We start from the raw sequence: 19,769 nt of genomic DNA on the forward strand, positions 1-19,769 counted from the left end.
GCCCCACGGAGAGCTTCAAGGTCCATAAATAGCAACACCCTAGTGGTCCCGGGCCCTAAGGAAGTTAGATTAGCTTCAACCAGAGCCAGGGCCTTTTCAACACTGGCTCCGGCCTGGTGGAACGCTCTGCCTCATGAGACCAGGGCCCTGCAGGATCTGATTTCTTTCCGCAGGGCCTGTAAGACAGAGTTGTTCCGCCTGGCCTTTGGCTTGGAGCCAATTTGATTCCTTCCTTCCCTCTCTTTCTTTCTTTTTTCTTTTCCTTCTGCGATGAGGCTACATTTTAATATTTTAATGTTTCAATATTTTAATGTTGTATTTTAATTTTGTTTTTAAGTTGTAATCATTCAACTTGTTTTTATTATTGCTTGTAAGTTGCTCTGAGCCCGGCCTTGGCTGGGGAGGGCAGGGTATAAATTATTATTATTATTATTAATAATAATAATAATTATTATTAATATCTTCTTTTCGGATGCCTTCCAGGGCATCAGAACCTGAAATCCATGAGCAGCATTGGTTTTGGATCGGCTTGAATCGCCGGGACCCAGGACTTGAGAGGAGCTGGCGATGGAGTGATGGTCTTGGGGTGAGTGATGGTTTGCTCAACCTATTAAAAAAAAAGCACAAGAAAGGACTCAAATAAAGATGACAAATTCTAACAGAGATTACAAACACTAACTCATAAATATATGTATAAATGGTATATAATACTGTTTTATAATTTAGGATTGTTTTATAATTTATGATAATTTAGAATCTAAACGTATTTTCATGTAATGTTTGATACTTCCAGCTGATGAATACATCGAAACAGGGCCTGTCCTGGCTTCTAATCCATAATTGACTTTTGCCTTCTGCTCTGTGATTGAAACTGAGTCTCCATCTGCAAGCTGATAAGGATCAACATTATTGTTGAGTAAAAAAGAGAAAATCTTTGTAACGAATTATTGTGTTATACATACAGTGGTACCTCTCTCTATGGCACAATCTCCCAAACTTGTACTTGATACAATGTATGTGGAGAGATGATTTCCAGAGCCCATGGGTAAAAAATTTACAGCTGAAAATAACGGCAATGGGAATCTCCCCATCCAAATTACTAGAGCAGGACATAGTTCCAGCTAAAAGAACAGTAACCTGTAAACTAGAGGAGATGGACTTGCAGCAGAAAATGGTCTTGGGCAATGGTACCTGCTCACCTCTAAACCATGGTTTATCACCCCTCTTACGGCTCCCAAACTATTTGAATTCCTTAACTTCTTCGGCTCATAGATATGCCTTTGTAAAGGCAAGATTCAACACCTTCCCATCGAACATGCTGAGAAATAGATTCTCCAATGGACAGATATCGCTCTTATGTGATTGTAATTGTGGGGCACCGGAATCGTTGCATCACATAATTTTTGACTGTGCTTTTCACTCATCGGCCAGGAGCAAGTTTCTTGCCCAATATCTAAAGGGAATTGCCGATGATACGAATGAAGCCAAACTGAGATATCTATTAAATGATGATGACCCCCTAAGATCACTCACGGTTGCCAGATTCTTGATCAGTGTCCTATCCCTAAAGAAGAGAAACGGACTCCTGTGTGGCTCGGAAAATCCCTTTAAACCATGATCTATGTTTTAGGATGTAACTAGGTGAATCACCATTGATGTCTTCTATTGATTTGTGAGCAGATGGTGATGGTTATGTTACAAATTTATTGCAACGTATGATGTTGGTCTTTTGTTTTTGTTCTGCTTTGGTTCTTGTCTGTTTTTTGTAAGTTTTGACGGTTTTAAATTTGGAGGTTCAAGTACATTATGTTGGTATGGGAAACTGTCGTGTGACGGGCCAATGGCCGTAATAAAGATCAATCCAATCCAGTGGTACCTCGGGTTAAGTAATTAATTCGTTCCGGAAGTCCGTACTTAACCTGAAACTGTTCTTAACCTGAAGTACCACTTTAGCTAATGGGGCCGCCGCGCTGCCGGAGCACGATTTCTGTTCTCATCCTGAAGCAAAGTTCCTAACCCGAGGTACTATTTCTGGGTTAGCGGAGTCTGTAACCTGAAGCGTATGTAACCTGAGGTACCACTGTATCTTTATGAGTTAGAGTTTGTAATCTCTGTTAGAATTTGTAATCTTTATTTGAGTTTGTAATTCTTGTCAGAATACAGTACACACTTTTGAATGGATTAGTTTTTGTTACTATTGACTTGTGAGTAGGGACCACTCCCACTATTGAAACTTACACTGGCCAGAGTTCTTGGTGTGCTTTTTCTTGGTATATTTAATAACAAGAACTCCAGGCTATTCAAAAGACACTGGGAACAGAGATTTGCGTGTTTGTGTGTGTTTGTGTTTTAACAAAGTACTCCTGTTGGGAGATCAGTAAGTAAAATAGAATGCCTCTGCTGTTATTTAGAGGGAAAAGAGGACCAGGAATTGTGTATTGGTGGAGAAACAGGAATCTGACAAAAAGTCCCAAGAGTTATTTTGTCAGATCAGTATCCGAATTGATGCCTATTCTTTGATATCTTAAAATTGTCACCTCTTCTTTATTTCAGAGATTCTTTTCTGTTTGCTCTGTCTTTGTTGATATTTTGTCGATACAGAATTCATTAGAGATGCAAATATATAAATAAATGCAAACTTCCAACATAAAAAACCCAAACCAGAGTTATTTTGTCAGGTAAAAGGTAAAGGGTAAAGGGACCCCTGACCATTAGATCTAGTCGTGGACGACTCTGGGGTTGCGGCGCTCATCTCGCTTTATTGGCCGAGGGAGCCGGCGTACATCTTCCGGGTCATGTGGCCAGCATGACTAAGCCGCTTCTGGCGAACCAGAGCAGCGCACGGAAACGCCGTTTACCTTCCCGCCGGAGCGGTACTTATTTATCTACTTGCACTGGCGTGCTTTCGAACTGCTAGGTTGGCAGGAACAGGGACCGAGCAACGGGAGCTCACCCTGTCGTGGCTTGCTGCAAATCATGGCTCTCCTTTTACTAATGTATTAAGGCTTCTTCTGTTAAGGAGCCACCATAAGAAACCCAGACCTCTCTTGAAGCTTGTTTGTTGCCGAGGTAGAGGAAAATGCATTTGAGATAATGCAGAGCACAGTGTGGAGTGGGAATTCCTTCTGGTGGGGGGGAAGAGGAAAGTATTCATGTCACTGCACTTAACTGAGTTGGATGAGCCAGTGATCTAGGGCATGGGTAGGTAAACTAAGGCCTGGGGGCCGAATCCGGCCCAATTGCCTTCTAAATCCGGTCCAGGAATCAGTGTGTTTTTACTTGAGTAGAATGTGCGCTTTTATTTAAAATGCATCTCTGGGTTATTTGTGGGGCATAGGAATGCGTTCATTTCCCCCCAAAAAATATAGTCCGCCTCCGCCGCCCCACCAGGTCTGAGGGACAGTGGACCGGCCCCCTGCTGAAAAAGTTTGCCGACCCCTGACCTAAGGCTTCAGTTGACTAAGCAGGACATTGAGGGATTAACAACAACAACAACAACAACAATAAATTTATTTATACCCCGCCCATCTGGCTGGGCTTCCCCAGACACTCTGGGCGGCTTCCAGAAAAATATTAAAATACTGTAATACATCAAACATTAACTTGCCCTCCCCCATCTTTCTTTTGCCTTCAGTTCTCCTACCATAACTTTGACCGCAGCAATCACGACGACGAGGACATCCGGAACTGTGCGGCGCTGGACTTGGCATCCTCGCAGTGGGTGCCTCTTCAGTGCGACGCTCAACTGGACTGGATCTGCAAACTGCCTAAAGGTGACTAGGATGGCGATGGGTTGGCCGGGAGGGGAAGAGTTAGCCACAGTATAGAACTTTGCAGTCGCCTCTTTCATGTCTACATATCTTCAAACGCGAGATTTTGAATGAGGATTCTTGAGGTAATGTTCAGCCAACTCAATAATGTCCATTAAGCGAAGGATTTAAGTACCTTGCCTGGGCTTCAGGAGGGTTTTGTTTACAGCTTAATATCTTCATCGGTCACTACAGTGTGCTATGAGTTACCGTATTTTTTGCTCTATAAGACTCACTTTTTCCCTCCCAAAAAGTAATGGGAAATGTGTGCGCGTCTTATGGAGCGAATGCAGGCTGCGCAGCTATCCCAGAAGCCAGAACAACAAGAGGGATCTCTGCTTTCACTGCGCAGCGATCCCTCTTGCTGTTCTGGCTTCTGAGATTCAGAATATTATTTTTTCTTGTTTTCCTCCTCCAAAAACTAGGTGCGTCTTATGGTCTGGTGCGTCTTATAGAGCGAAAAATATGGTGATTTTAATAGCGTTTGGCCTGCCAGGTTGAGGATTTTTTTGTGGCTGACCTCTTTGGGGGTTTTTTATTGGGGTTTAGTGCCTGCTTTCATTTTTACTGCTGTTTGTTTTTGCTGCCGTTGATTGCATGACTAATGTTTCAGTCTATGTTACTGTTTTGAAAAAACGCTATAAGCTGCCCTGAGCATGGCAAATTTCTACGCGAGTGTGAGGTGTATAAAGATTGTTGTATTAAGTGCATCTGTTTCTTGTCAGTTCCTCAAATAGGATTATCTTCCCAAGATAACTTGGTGTCCCTACTTAATGGGTATGTTAATATTTTTAGAATAACAAAGTTTCTCAGCTCCACTAGTTCATACTAAGATTACTGAAACTTCCAGGGACATTCTGTCTTCCTTCTGGTGTCTGTGCTTCCTCCCCACAATCTAATCCTTTCTGATTTTTAAAAAATTAATGTTTAATTATTTCTTTGATACATGGTTGAATGTGTATAAAGACAAGTAGCCACATTCCAATAAACAAAGGATGAGGGTTGCTCCTCCTTCATAACCAGCAGGGATTGCAGTACAGAAAGGATAGGGGGAATATCTTACTTTCCTGAAGGGGCATTTTTTCCTGAATCAGGAACTGAAATGAATTCTGGGCCAGGCCCAGCCCATCTCCCTTGCTCACTTGCTGATCGTGTGCTGTTGTTTAATAGGCACTGATGTGAAAGAGCCAGAGACAACCGTTCAAGGTGAGTGAATATTTCCACCCCCCTCATCCCATGTGGCAAAGCCTCTTTGTGCAGAGATCGCTCTGTCTCCACCCTCACCCCATACTCCTCGACTTGTGGTTGCAAAAAACATGTGTGTATGTGTGTGTTTTCTGGATGCATGCAAGCTAGAGGAAACACGGTGCCAACTTCCCGCCTCTGTTATACTGCGCTGTTGGCATTGTGCTTTTAGAGCGGTGTTTCTCAAACGTGGGTCCCCAGGTGGACTACAACTCCCATCATCCCTAGCTAGCAGGACCAGTGGTCAGGGATGATGGGAGTTGTAGTCCAACAACACCTGGGGACCCAAAAGTTTGAGAAAGGTTTGTTGGGAAACTGTGTACGTGCAGCTACTCACACAGAGTCAATTAAGGTTTGGCAGACAGCCAGAAAGCAATCTGAAGGAGTAAGTCTGCCTGGTGATAACAGAGGCATGGAGACCGCTCCCTGATTGGTCAAGCTCTCTCAAGGGAGTGATAATTAATGGCCTACTAACTGGAATGTGTTCAGAGTTCAGAGGTTTCAGAGTTCTGTGTCAGTGTAGGAGTTGTGAGTCGTATCAGAGAGCGCTAGCAAAAGATCCATGTTCTGTTCCTGTAAATAGTCCACTGTATATAATAAACACCTAACTACAAGTTCCTGGTTCCTGCTTTGTCTATCCTGTCTGCAGCCAACTCGCCAATTGCTTCCGTGGATTCTGCGTTTACTCTGCTAGGTCTGGCTAAGATCCTGCAACTAGTCAGAAAGTTGTGAAACACCAAATAGGTTTTGCCATTAAGGTCCAGCAAGGTGGTCTTGTCAAGGATTGGTAGAGTGCTGCTGGCAGTCTTATGTGGCACGGCCCCTTGCTCTCTCAGCTGAGGCGACGCGGGGTCTGCAGTTGGGAATGTGGGCTATGTCCCTGGGAAAGGGAGTTATGTGTTATACCAAGCTTATGTCAAAAGCAGGCAACAAAAATATCAGCTAACTGAATCGATAGAGTTGGATCCCTCTCAGCTATAGGTCTGCAGAGGTAAAGTATGAGTTTAAGAAGCCTGCACTCATGTGCCTAGCTTCATCCAGGTCTAGAAATAGAATAGCTATGCTGGAGGCAGCATGGAAAACAGGGCAACTGGACCATCTTGACTTCTGATTATTTATCTTACTGAAGAAAAGAATGTTTTTGATGTAGGAAAAAGGCAGCAGGGCTGTGTGTGTGTGTATTTGTTCATGCATAATGTGACAGAGGTTTACGAAACCATGAGTGATGTGGAGAAACTGAGATCCCATGAGGTCTGGCTAGCGCTAACTTTGGCTTTCTTTCAGTGCCAGGTTAAGACCTGGTTATTCTCTCAGGGTCCTTATGAATTGTTAATTCTGCAGCCTGTGGTATTTGCAGCTCTGCATTTTAAGTCAGACGCAGTGATTTATACTTTTGCCTGCTCCCGCTATATTCTTGTAAACGCTTTGAATGAATTGTGTGCCCTGCTCAGAGATCAGTGTGATGAAGAGCAGGCTATAAATATTTTCAGAAACAAATAGTGGAGACATTCATCCCCCAGCCTCAACGCCTGGGGCACCTGTTCTTGAAACTGATACGAATAATAATAATAATAATAATAATAATAATAATAATTTTTTTATTTATACCCCGCCCATCTGGCTGGGTTTCCCCAGCCACTCTGGGCAGCTTCCAACAAAATACTAAAAGACAATGAAACACCAAACATTACAATCTTCCCCAAACAGGTTTAAGAAAAAGAAGCAGTGCTTCTTTACACAACACATCATTAACCTGTGAAATTCATGACCCCAGGATGTTGAGGTGGCATTTAGCATTACAGTGGTACCTTGGTTCTCAAACTTAATCCACTCCGGAAGTCCGTTCCTAAACCAAAGCGTTCCAAAACCAAGGCGCGCTTTCCTATAGAAAGTAATGCAAAACGGATTAATCCGTTCCAGTCTTTTAAAAACAACCCCTAAAACAGCAATTTAACATGAATTTTACTATCTAACGAGACCACTGATCCATAAAATGAAAGCAATAATCAATGTACTGTACTATAAACTAAATTAGACAGTATTGTAGATGATAAAGATTAAAATTGATTTTTTTTCTTACTTGCACTGTTTGATTTCCGAAATGTTCGAAAACCAAGGCGCAGCTTCTGATTGGTGCAGGCACCCCGGAAACAATAGCTGACAGCTGCATTGGATGTTCGGCTTCTGAGAAACATTTGAAAACTGAAACACTTATTTCTGGGTTTTTGGCGTTTGGGAATCAAGGCGTTTGAGTTCCAAGGTGTTTGAGAACCTCTGTCCCAGCTTCTGCCAACCTAGCAATTTGAAAGCACGCCAGTGCAAGTAGATAAATGGGTACCACTGTGGCAGGAAAGTAAACGGCGTTTCCGTGTGCTCTGGTTTCCGTCACGGTGTTCCGTTGCACCAGAAGCAGCTTAGTCCTGCTGGCCACATGACCCGGAAAGTTGTCTGAGGACAAACGCCAGCTCCCTTGACCTGAAAGCGAGATGAGCGCTGCAACCCCATAGTCGCCTTTGACTGGACTTAAATGTCCTGGGGTCCTTTACCTTTTACCTTTTTACCTAATGAATAAACATGGTACTGTCTTAGAATCTACACAGTTTGGTCAACCTGTCTGCATAAGCAAACATAGAATGTGCCTTCTGAGTCTTATGCTGGAAGAGAATTAGGTTGACTAGATAGCTGCGTTGACACTTGGAAGAGTTGCAGCTCTTCTGATGTTGTTGTTGTTGTTTAGTCGTGTCCAACTCTTCATGACCCCATGGACCAGAGCACGCCAGGCACTCCTGTCTTCCACTGCCTCCTGCAGTTTGGTCAAACTCATGCTGGTAGCTTCGAGAACACTGTCCAACCATCTCATCCTCTGTCGTCCCCTTCTCCTTGTGTCCTCCATCTTTCCCAGCATCAGGGTCTTTTCCAGAGAGTCTTCTCTTCTCATGAGGTGGCCAAAGTATTGGAGCCTCAGCTTCAGGATCTGTCCTGAAGGACAGATCCTGAAGCTCTTCTGATAGGGGGCATCTAAGGGAAATATGAGGTTTTGGTGGTATTAGCTGCCTTAAGTAATCTCCACCTGGAAAGCACCAAGTTTCCCCAGGGTCTCTTAACACATCCCGTTTCTCCACAGCGAGCAATGAGTGGGTGAAATACCAAGACGCTGAGTACAAGTTCTTTGACCATCATTCAACTTGGGTACAAGCTCAGAGGATCTGCACTTGGTTCCAAGCTGAGCTGGTGTCAATTCACAATCAAGCTGAGCTGGATTTCCTGGGTCAGAACTTGAAGAAGGTAGGGAGCCACCTGGAATGGCAGTGGGTTCGGGCCAAAAGGAAACAATTTTAAAAATCCCATCCGGTTGTGGCAGGGACCTTCAGGCAGGAAGGGAACATTGATGGTTAGTGGAGACTAAATTGGGTCTTCCCAAAGATTTAAGGAAAATTTACTAGGTGAGAAATGCAAGATGGCCTCCAACTTACAATAATCTTAATACATTTCCCCGACAGGCTTTTGGTGTATAAATATGGGTATTAGGGTGTCAGGGAATCCATTCTAGAAGGAAAAATATGTTAAAATTACTATTGAGTAGTTGCCATCTTTCATTTTTTTCGCTTAGCAAATTCTCCTCAGAAGTTGTCTTGGAATCTTGGTACTTTGTTTCTACTATTAATTTATAGAATCAAAGCCTTTCTGGCCCAGTTCCTTCAGATGCTTCTTATTTCCTTCCCAGACGAAAGTGAGAGCTGCATATAGAAAGCAATGAAGGAATTTAAAAGTTTGGCCTAGCTGCAGTTAGACAGCATCAAGCTCTCAACCTTTTATAGAGTGGAAGCTCACTGGGCTATTGCAAGGCTTTTAGTTTACGAATATATGTATATTGTTCTACACACAAGAGCAGCATAACATAATTGACTAGACAAGTTAAAGGCCTGCCTAAAGAATTTTTTTTCAAGATGGTAGCAAAAGCATAGTCAGCTGCTGCTTATGACCTTCTCCTCCCAGTTAGTGTTTCACACAGTAATAACCAATAATAATAATAAAAATAACAATAAACACAGCTTTATTGTTGTATTCCAAGTGCTCTTCATTTCTTTATTTGACATATAAAAATACTTGTCTGCTGCAATTTAATTAAAAGTTTCAAAGCTCTTGACAATTAAATACAGTAAGAACGGAAATAAAATTTAAAGTGGATAATCAGCTATTATGGATACTTAATAGTCCCCGTAAGCTGGGCAGCAAAGAAAACTTCTGCAAACATTTGACAGTTAGCACAGAAGGTGCATGCTGATTCGGTTTGGGGTTGATAATCAGATGAGCCTCAACAACTCATGGGACAACTACAGATGACCTCAGTAATTGAGCTTGGAAATAATAATAATAATAATAATAATAATAATAATAATATTTCCCGCCCATCTCTGAGCACCTTCCAACAAAATATTAAAAATACAACAAAACATCAGACATTAAAAACTTCCCTAAACAGGGCTGCCTTCAGATGTCTTCTAAAACTCAGATAGTTGTTCATTTCCTTGAGGGCATTCCACAGGGCGGGCGCCACTACCGAGAAGGCCCCTCTGCCTGGTTCCCTGTAACCTCACTTCTCGCAGGAAGGGAACTGCCAGAAGGCCCTTGGAGCTGGACCTCAGTGTCTGGGCTGAACGATGGGGGTGGAGATGCTCCTTCAGGTATACAGGGCCGAGGCTGTTTAGGGCTTTAAATAATAATAACTTTAGAAGGTGTTCAGGTGACCCCTGCAGCACCCTGGACCTACGTTTTTCAGAGCTGTGTAAATCAAGACAAGTCTGGGACACGGATGGCACTGTGGGTTAAACCACAGAGCCTAGGACTTGCCGATCAGAAGGTCGGCGGTTCAAATCCCCGCGACGGGGTGAGCTCCCGTTGCTCGGTCCCTGCTCCTGCTAATCTAGCGGTTCGAAAGCACATCAAAGTGCAAGTAGATAAATAGGTACTGCTCCAGCGGGAAGGTAAACGGTGTTTCCATACGCTGCTCTGGTTTTCCAGAAGTGGCTTAGTCATGCTGGCCACATGACCCGGAAGCTGTACACCGGCTCCCTTGGCCAATAAAGCAAGATGAGCGCCGCAACCCCAGAGTCGGTCACGACTGGACCTAATGGTCAGGGGTCCCTTTACCTTTACCTTAAATCAATACAAGGACCTTGAACCTGTCATGTCACGTGTTGGCAGCTATGTGTTCCCATAGCCATTGCATTCTGCACCAGCTAGAGTTTCCAGACCAGGGCCAAGGGCAGCCCCACACAATGTGCATTGTAGTGATCCAGCCTTGGGGTCACTGGTGCATGGACAGCAGTGGTTAGGCAGCAATTCTGTAGGGTAGGCAGTGGGTGCCAGCACAAAATAACTGCTATGCGCAGGCAAAAACAAAAGGTGCTGGGACTCCATGCTGGTATCGTTACACAAAAAAAGCCTGGTGGGAGGCAACCCGAAGATCAAGGTGGCTCAGACAGTCTTTTCGTTCTCCCCCTTGACATTATTGCATATAATTCCTCCTTTGGCCAGTTTTCAAGGGGACAGGAGCAGCACTGGTGGATTGGGCTGAGCACCTATGAGAATGATGGACGATTTCGGTGAGTCTCTTTCTCTATTAAGTGTCTTCTGTCCTAGAAGCATTTTTTGGTGTGTCTTAGATTCCTGCTTGTGTTCAAAATGCGGAAACCTCCCCAATGTGTTGTTTGCCATCTCCAGGTGGTCTGATTATTCTCTCTTGAACTTCGTCTCGTGGGCACCAGGAAAGCCTCGGCCTACCACCAAGGACAGGAAGTGTGTGTACATGACTGCTAGCCGAGGTGGGTAATGGGCATGCAGACATTGGCCTGATATTCCTAATCAATTTACAGATCAACATTCTTCCCTATGGCCCTTTGCAGTCTCTGGTCTGATCAGCTCAGACCAGCCTCCTGATAATTCCTAAAAAATATTCCATCCCTCCAGAAACCCATCAAACCCTGAACTTCTGGCTGATGTCCCTGAAAACACACAGTGGTACCTCGGGTTACATACGCTTCAGGTTACATGCTTCGGGTTACAGACTCTGCTAACCCAGAAATAGTGCTTCAGGTTAAGAACTTTGCTTCAGGATGAGAACAGAAATCGTGCTCCGGCGGCGCGGCAGTAGCGGGAGTCCCCATTAGCTAAAATGGTGCTTCAGGTTAAGAACAGTTTCAGGTTAAGAACAGACCTCCGGAACGAATTAAGTACTTAACCCGAGGTACTACTGTATAGGGTAGGCAGTGGAAAAGTTAAGATCACTGGTGTCCTAACTTATTATTGTGATGTTGTTTTTAAGCAGTTGCCTAGTCTTTAGAGTTATAATACAGTGGTACCTTGGTTCCCGAATGGCTTGGCTCCTGAACAAATCGGCTCCCGAACGCCGCAAACCCGGAAGTGAGTGATCTGGTTTGGCAACATTTTTCGGAAGCTGAACATCCGACGTGGCTTCCGCGGCTTCTGATTGAGTGCAGGAAGCTCCTGAAGCCAATCGGAATCTGCGCCTTGGTTTTCGAACCGGTTCAGGAGTTGAACGGACTCCCGGAACGGATTTAGTTTGAGAACCAAGGTACCACTGTACATGAAAAAATAACAACAACTATCGGACAGCTGGATAAAAGAATGTTATGCCCCAAAAAGAAACCTGACCCAGGTTTGGGGTTTTTCTGTGTTGGAATATTTTTATACAAAATGTTGGGACAGGCTGTGATGGCTGCTGTTTGTTACAGTGGTACCTCAGGTTAAGTACTTAATTTGTTCCGGAGGTCCATTCTTTTTTTTTTTTTAGCTATTTTTAAAATTAATTTTCCAACATAGATTTGTACAGAATTAAACACCCAGTTCTCACTTAATCATTCTTTTAGACTTCCATCAGCATGTCTGACAATTCTCCGTGTTATCTCTTCATCTCACATTTCTCAATTTTATATTGCACTCTAACAATCTTAATCATATCATATTTTTAAGCAATATTTCTATCAATATTTTTCACAGAGCTTCTTGAAAACCAACAAGTACTAATTGTTCATCACAAACATTTTTGATATACTCTGTAAATTTCTTCCAGTCCTCTGTGAATCTCTGGTCTCTTTGATTCCTAATTCTGCCCGTTAGTCTATCCATTTCTGCGTATTCCATCAATTTCAGTATCCATTCTTCTCTCGTGGGCATTTCTTCCCCGGAGATCCGTTCTTAACCTGAAACTGTTCTTAACCTGAAGCACCACTTTAGCTAATGGGGCCTCCTGCTGCCGCTGCACCGCCGGAGCACGATTTCTGTTCTCATGCTGAAGCAAAGTTCTTAACCCCAGGTACTATTTCTGGGTTAGCTATTTCTGGAGTCTGTAACCTGAAGCGTATGTAACCCAAGGTAGCACTGTACTTTGAGATGGCTGCTGTTTCTTACTTTGAGAGTGCCATTGTAACCAAGCAAAATACAGAATCTGCTCTCGTATCTTCTCCTTTCTCTCCTTCTGCAGAGGACTGGGGTGACCAGAAGTGTTTCACTGCTCTGCCTTACATTTGCAAGCGCACCAATATTACCACAGGCTCCTTGCCACCCCTGCCGGCGCCTACTCCTGGCAGCTGTGCCCAGGGCTGGCATGCTGTTGGCAATAAGGTACTTGGAAGTGCTTTCCCTGGCCCCGGGCACCATCATTCTTGAAGGGGGGGGGAGTGTGCCAGGAATGTTTGTGTGCCAGGTCCCCCTTGAACTGGACAGGTGGTGTTGTGGAAATAACTCCTGCGGAGTATGTAGAAGGGCAGAAATTTGGCTGATGGACATTTCTGGTCCAGAAAACCACTTGCCCATTTAATTTCCCCCTCCTGTTCGTGAACGTATGAGAGTGTGAAGGGTAGTATATTGAGTGTCACATCTAGGACTGAGGAGACAGGGGTTCAAATCACTGTCTGGCAGCCTAGCTTAGTGATATTTCAGATAGATAGCTATTTCATATTGCAAGTCTGTCTGTGCAGTTGTGTGTAGTTCGATTTCCCCTTCTCTCAAATGCCTTGATATTTTTTACCTTCTTAACTCATGGTATCGTTGCGGAGAGGGGAAACCATCTTGAGCTTTTGGGGAGGAAAGGATGGGATAAAACTGAAAATACATAAAATAAATGTGAAAGTCCAGTGCTGAGGGCCTTCTGGCGGTTCCCTCGCTGTGAGAAGTTACAGGGAACCAGGCAGAGGGCCTTCTCGGTAGTGGCGCCCGCCCTGTGGAACGCCCTCCCACCAGATGTCAAAGAGAAAAACAACTACCAGACTTTTAGAAGACATCTGAAGGCAGCCCTGTTTAGGGAAGCTTTTGATGTTTAATAGAATATTTTATTTTAATATTTTGTTGGAAGCCGCCCAGAGTGGCTGGGGAAACCCAGCCAGATGGGCATGGTATAAATAATAAATTACTATTATATTATTATTATTATAAAGTCACAGGAGGGGAAATACCTTGCCTGAAATGTCTGCTGTTTATAAATCTCCTTTTCTGTCAATTTTATAACCCAGTGCTTTAGGATTAACAGCGAAGAGCAGGTAACCTGGCAAGAGGCGAAGCGAAGGTGTGAGATTCAGGGGGGCGTGCTGGCAACCATCTCCAATTACGTTGAGCAAGGTAAGGGCCTTTTGTTCACAAGACAACTGTTCGTGTGTGCATGCACACACACACACACACATTGCCTTGCCTCGCCTCGCCTCTGGGAACTGATTCGCTTTTGGCCCAGGCAAGTGTCTTCATGAGCCAAAGAATCCCCAAGGATCATTCAGGCATTTGCCTGAACATGTGAAAGGGTGGTCTGTGGACTTATTGTTCTGAATACTGGACTGGAATGGACCCTTGGTTTGAGGGCCTTCTCGGCAGTGGCCCCTTCCCTGTGGAACGCCCTCCCTTCAGATGTCAAGGAGATAAAGAACTAAATAACTTTTGGAAGACATCTGAAGGCAGCCCTGTACCAGGAAGTTTTTAATGTTTGACGTTTTGTGCTGGAAGCCGCCCAGAGTGGCTGGAGCAACCCAACCAGAGGGGCGGGTTATAAATAAAACCATCATTGTATTATTGGAGTGGCTGCAAGAAAATTAGAACAGTCCATCATAATATATCAGGGGTCAGCAAACTTTTTCAGCAGGGGGCTGGTCCACTGTCCCTCGGACCTTGTGGGGGGCCAGACTATATTTTGGGGGGAAAAGAAAAAGAACGAATTCCTATGCCCCACAAATAACCCAGAGATGCATTTTAAATAAAAGCACACATTCTACTCATGTAAAAACACGCTGATTCCTGGACCGTCCATGGGCCAGATTGAGAAGGCGATTGGGCTGGAATCGGCCCCCGGGCCTTAAGTTTGCCTACCCATGTAATATACGAAGGAATAATAGAGAACAGAGTGCCTCTGAGAAAGGACAGAATGTATTTCCCTCACCCACTGAATAAGCGTTGTCTTTCCCTCGCCCACCTCGGAGGCAGTTAGAGGCCATGCGACGTCTTTTTTTTAGGGGAGGCACTTGATGGCAAAACTGAACTCTGGCTTTGTAGGCCTCTAGTCCCTATGAAAACAAAGCTTTGCACCTTCATTTCACTTCTTCTAGTAACGGGCCCTTCTTCCCACTTACAGCCTTTATAACCACTCTTCTTCCAAATGTGACCTCTGACCTGTGGATCGGCCTCCAGGATTCAAAGAAGGAGTTCCAGTGGGTGGAAGCTGAGCCTGTCAGCTTTGTGAACTGGGGTCCTGGTGAGCCCTCTGGATGCGGGGCATCCACAGCTAGTGAGAACCCGGTGAGCCAAACCCTGGGGGACCCCCTCACCCTGTTTTGTAGCTGTCTCTTTGGGGAGCCTCATCTTTTTGTGGGGATGCTGTGTGTTTCATAGAGGGGCATGGGTGGCGCTGGGGGTTAAACCACAAAGCCTAGGGCTTGCCGATCAGAAGGTCGGCGGTTCGAATCCCCACGACGGGGTGAGCTCCCGTTGCTCGGTCCCTGCTCCTGCCCACCTAGCAGTTTGAAAGCACGTCAAAGTGCAAGTAGATAAATAGGTACCGCTCCGGCGGAAAGGTAAACGGCGTTTCCGTGCGCTGCTCTGGTTCGCCAGAAGCGGCTTAGTCATGCTGGCCACATGACCCGGAAGCTGTACACCGGCTCCCTTGGCCAATAAAGCAAGATGAGCGCCGCAACCCCAGAGTCATCTGCGACTGGACCTCATGGTCAGGGATCCCTTTACCTTTACTGTGTGTTTCATAGAATTGTAGAATTGGAAAGAGACCCTGAGCATCATCTAGCAATGCAGGAATATGCAGCTGTCGCATCCGGGGATCGAATCTGCAACCTTGGCATTCTCATCACCGTGCTCTAACCAACCGAGCTATTCCTCCCTTTGTTTCCTATGCCAATACCTTTTTGATCAGGGTGGTCCAACACGTGGCCCTCAAGGCTGTCTTTGGCGGCCCTCAGCAGCTGCTTAAAGCAGTTTGAGTAGCTGGCTTTTTGTTGTGCTGTGAGACGCATGTGAAAACAAACAGCAAAAGTGCTTGTCGTGTCTCAATCTTTGCTATGCCAAATGGGCCAGCCCTCCTCCTCTAACATCGCCCATGGCCACACCAACTAGGCTGCGGTGGGGCGGGTGTCTTATCATCGGGGCAGCCCAGGACCTCCATACACACAGCCCAGGCTTGCACCCCAGGGAGGTCACTTAAGTGCCAAGGCAGCGGTTTGATTTCACCCTCAGAGGCACACTCCATTGCCTCCCGAGACAGACGGGTGCTGACAGTATCCTTTGATGGCATACTAGAGGCCCCTGAAACATCTTGTTGCCTGTGAGTTCTGCAGAAATATTTAGTGTCTGTCCTCAACTGGGTGCTGGCGCAGAATTTGCTGCAGATTTGCAACAGTTGTGAGGGGCTGTTGCATGTGGAGGTATTTTGCAACTGCATACCCTCAAGACTGGGACGCGGGTGGCGCTGTGGGTTAAATCACAGAGCCTAGGACTTGCTGATCAGAAGGTCGGCGGTTCGAATCCCCAAGACGGGGTGAGCTCCTGTTGCTCGGTCCCTGCTCCTGCCAACCTAGCAGTTCGAAAGCACATCAGCGTGCAAGTAGATAAATAGGTGCCGCTCCGGCAGGAAGGTAAACGGCGTTTCCGTGCGCTGCTCTGGTTCGCCAGAAGCGGCTTAGTCATGCTGGCCACATGACCTGGAAGCTGTACGCCGGCTCCCTCAGCCAGTAAAGCGAGATGAGCGCCGCAACCCCAGAGTCGGCCACGACTGGACCTAATGGTCAGGGGTCCCTTTACCTTTACCCTCAAGACTGGATGGAGCCTTGCACGCTGCTCCAGCTGATGGCGTGCAGTGAACAGCCTTCCCACTGCGGGCATAGGTGAGTGACTGACGCTCCTGGTTCTGTCTCTCTCAGACCAACTGCGCTGTGGTTTGGCATGGCATCCCGCCCCAGTTCACTGGCCGCTGGGATGACAGGAATTGCCTGGAGGAGAAAAATGCCTTCATCTGCCAGAGGAGGAAAGGTAAGAGTGCAGGAAAGATGCAGGTGGGGACCGGGGGTGGGAAGGGTCAGGCAGGCTGCAGCTGTGCCTGGCAAAGGGAGGATTAATGTGCCTTGGCAATTATCCAAGGTGCCACTGTTTCTCGGACCTCCCCACAAAGAGCTGCGAGTGAGAAAGCAGCAAGAAATGGCTGGTGGTGGAAAGAGTGGGGAGGGAACACACCTGGCTCCCAGTGGAGTACAGGATCAGGTTTAAGGTGCTGGTTTTAACCTTTAAAGCCCTATACGGCCTAGGACCCTCGTACCTACAGGACCGCCTCTCCTGTTATGTCCCACAGAGGACCTTACGGTCTTCAAACAAAAACTTGGAGGTCCCAGGCCACAGGGAGGTTAGGCTGGCCTCAACCGGAGCCAGGGCTTTTTCGGCTGTGGCCCCGATCTGGTTGAACGCTCTGTCACAAGAGACTAGGGCCCTGCAGGACTTGACGTCTTTCCGCAGGGCCTGCAAGACAGAGCTGTTCCACCAGGCCTTTGGCCAAGGCAGAGTCTGACCCCCTCCTTTGGTAACCCTCATAGAACTCTAGCCCAATGGTTGCCATTAATTTGATTCTGAATTAATTTTAGAATGAATTGATTTTAGAATGCTGTGTTACTTTTATTGTTGTTAGCCGCTCTGAGCCCGGCTTCGGCTGGGGAGGGCAGGATATAAATAAAATTATTATTATATTATTATTATTATTATTATTATTATTAAAAAGCACATTTGAGTGGTGTTCAAAAAGCTCCAGTATGCTTTTGAATTAAACCAGTGTTGTTGTTGTTTAGTCGTTTAGTCGTGTCCGACTCTTTGTGACCCCATGGACCAGAGCACGCCAGACCCTCCTGTCTTCCACTGCCTCCCGCAGTTTGGTCAAACTCATGCTGGTAGCTTCGAGAACACTGTCCAACCATCTCATCCTCTGTCGTCCCCTTCTCCTTGTGCCCTCCATCTTTCCCAACATCAGGGTCTTTTCTAGGGAGTCTTCTCTTCTCATGAGGTGGCCAAAGTATTGGAGCCTCAGCTTCAGGATCTGTCCTTCCAGTGAGCATTCAGGGCTGATTTCCTTAAGAATGGAGGTGTTTGATCTTCTTGCAGTCCATGGGACTCTCAAGAGTCTCCTCCAGCACCATAATTCAAAAGCATCAATTCTTCGGCGATCAAACCAATACTGCTACGTTAATGGCTCTGGGGCAGGGTGGGATGGAAGTGCAAGCTATGGTTATTCCAGTTCTAAGGAGCTCTGGTTCTCTTTCTTTCTCCGACCCCCAGATCCTGCCCTGAGCCCTTCCCCAGCAACCTTCCCCCCTGCTCCCAACTCCACCCTCTCGTACTTCAACAGCACTTACCGCATCCTGCAGAAGCCTCTCAGGTGGCAGGAAGCCATGCTCTTGTGCGAGAGCCTCAATACAAGCTTGGCGAGCATGACGGAGCCGTACACTCAGGCTTTCCTCACCCAAGCAGTGAGCAGCCTGCGGACCCCGCTCTGGATTGGCTTGTCCAAAGAGGAGGTAAGACAGCCAGGGGGGCTGGCTAAGACAGAGTGGCAAGAGCAAGGGAAGCAGGGCCGGCCCTGCCGTTTGCCGGGGTGGTGCTTCTGCTTCAGACAGCGCCACTAGATGAAGGCAGGCATCAGTGTCCAAGTGGTATAGCAAGACCTTTTCGACATTGTTGGCCCTGGTAGGCTTTTGGGCTCTGCTTCAGGCGGCAAAGTGTCTTGGGCCAGTGCTGGTGGACAGGTGGGGATCAGAGTTGGGAGTGGCACAGTCGCTAGAGCCAGTAGCCAGAGCTGCAGAAGTCAAATGACCTATAATACACCCTCCTGGATGGGAGCTCAAGTGTCAGGGGCTGGACTGAGGAGGACTTCTCCTGAACCTTTCTGAGAACAGAAGGACACTATAGATTTACAACGGTGGTTTGCAGAAGGTCACAGTTCAGAGGCTGCAGAGGGGAGAAGATGGGAAATATTGGGAGAGGAACAGCAGGACGAAGCAGCACCAGGGGAGAGACAGCTGACAGACTCCGTGTCTTTGGAAAACATTCCTGACCCCCCTCTCCAGGACCAGACGAGCATTGAGGGTAGTAGAATAAAAAGGCTCAGAGGCAGAAAGCTCAGATTAGCCGACACAGGGGTGACGTAGAATAGGAGAGACGTAGCGGGTGGGACTTTACTTGGAGCAACGCCATTATCTAAGGGAGACCCCATTCCTTTGTCTCTCTGACTATTGAATAAACTACTTGGTAAGAACTTTTATTGTGTATCAGCTTCTTGGCTGCCACAGTGGGAGGGATAGGATTCCCCGAAGCCTGACACCAAGAGTGGCAAGGTGGGACCAAGTGTCACTGGAAAAGGGATGCTTTCAGAGCTGGATCCTACTTCTGAAACATCTTAAGATGAACTACCCGTGCAGGACACGGTATCAAACAAATCCAGAATATTTCACAAGCCTTACAAGGGCACCCTCTTGACCGCTTGGATTTTATCTGCATCTAGTCTCAGTTACGAGCTCCCCCCTCAGAAATCTTATTCTGTCTGGTCCGACTTGGCAGATCTTTTATTGGTTTACTGGGTTGCTTTTAGGGGAGGCGAAGCTACACGTGGTTCACAGAAGAGAGCCTTTCCTACACAAACTGGCGAGCTGGAGAACCGCAACAGCTTGTAGGGTGCGCATACATGGATGTAGATGGGACCTGGAGGACCGCCGGCTGCGACACCAAGCTTCAAGGGGCCATCTGCAAAATGAGCACAGGTGCTGTACCTGGGAGAGGGGATGCTCTAGTCAGCCCTGAGCCTGAATGGAGAAAAGGCCCAGACATTCCTTCTAACCAGTTCTTCCCTTTCAGGGGCCCTTCCCCCCCACAAGTGGAGGTACAATGGGAGCTGCCCGAAATCTGTGGAGGATTCTTCCTGGATCCCCTTCCGGAATCACTGCTATGCCTTCCACATGGAAGTCGTGCTGGGCCAGAAAGAAGCTAAGAAGAGATGTGAGAAAGGTAAAGGGCTTCTAAGAAGCTCAGAGGGAACAACCATGCTCCACTTCTCATGCCCTAGAACATGGCTTCCGGCGCAAAGTCATGTTTTCTTTCGCTCTGGCTTTTCTCTTTGTGTTTGGTTTCTTTCCTCCTTCCTTGTGCCTAAAGCACACGCCAGCATTTGTCTTGGAA

At 46.4% G+C, this 19,769-nt stretch overlaps 1 protein-coding gene across 1 annotated transcript in view; it reads left to right on the forward strand.

The window, feature by feature from the left end:
• MRC2 (mannose receptor C-type 2) overlaps positions 1–19,769 on the forward strand; it is an 80,162-nt gene that overhangs the window by 51,013 nt on the left and 9,380 nt on the right. The window contains exons 14-26 of the mRNA XM_080976484.1: positions 484–586; positions 3,635–3,773; positions 4,980–5,015; positions 8,179–8,339; positions 10,593–10,660; positions 10,779–10,879; positions 12,559–12,698; positions 13,586–13,691; positions 14,689–14,852; positions 16,481–16,589; positions 17,877–18,115; positions 19,186–19,354; positions 19,449–19,598. Coding sequence (XP_080832610.1) covers positions 484–586; positions 3,635–3,773; positions 4,980–5,015; positions 8,179–8,339; positions 10,593–10,660; positions 10,779–10,879; positions 12,559–12,698; positions 13,586–13,691; positions 14,689–14,852; positions 16,481–16,589; positions 17,877–18,115; positions 19,186–19,354; positions 19,449–19,598 — 1,685 coding nt within the window. The remainder of the gene's footprint in view (positions 1–483; positions 587–3,634; positions 3,774–4,979; positions 5,016–8,178; positions 8,340–10,592; positions 10,661–10,778; positions 10,880–12,558; positions 12,699–13,585; positions 13,692–14,688; positions 14,853–16,480; positions 16,590–17,876; positions 18,116–19,185; positions 19,355–19,448; positions 19,599–19,769) is intronic.

Source organism: Podarcis pityusensis (genome assembly GCF_964106645.2).
Source record: "Podarcis pityusensis genome assembly, chromosome: 13".
In the NCBI taxonomy this organism is placed as follows: domain Eukaryota; kingdom Metazoa; phylum Chordata; class Lepidosauria; order Squamata; family Lacertidae; genus Podarcis; species Podarcis pityusensis.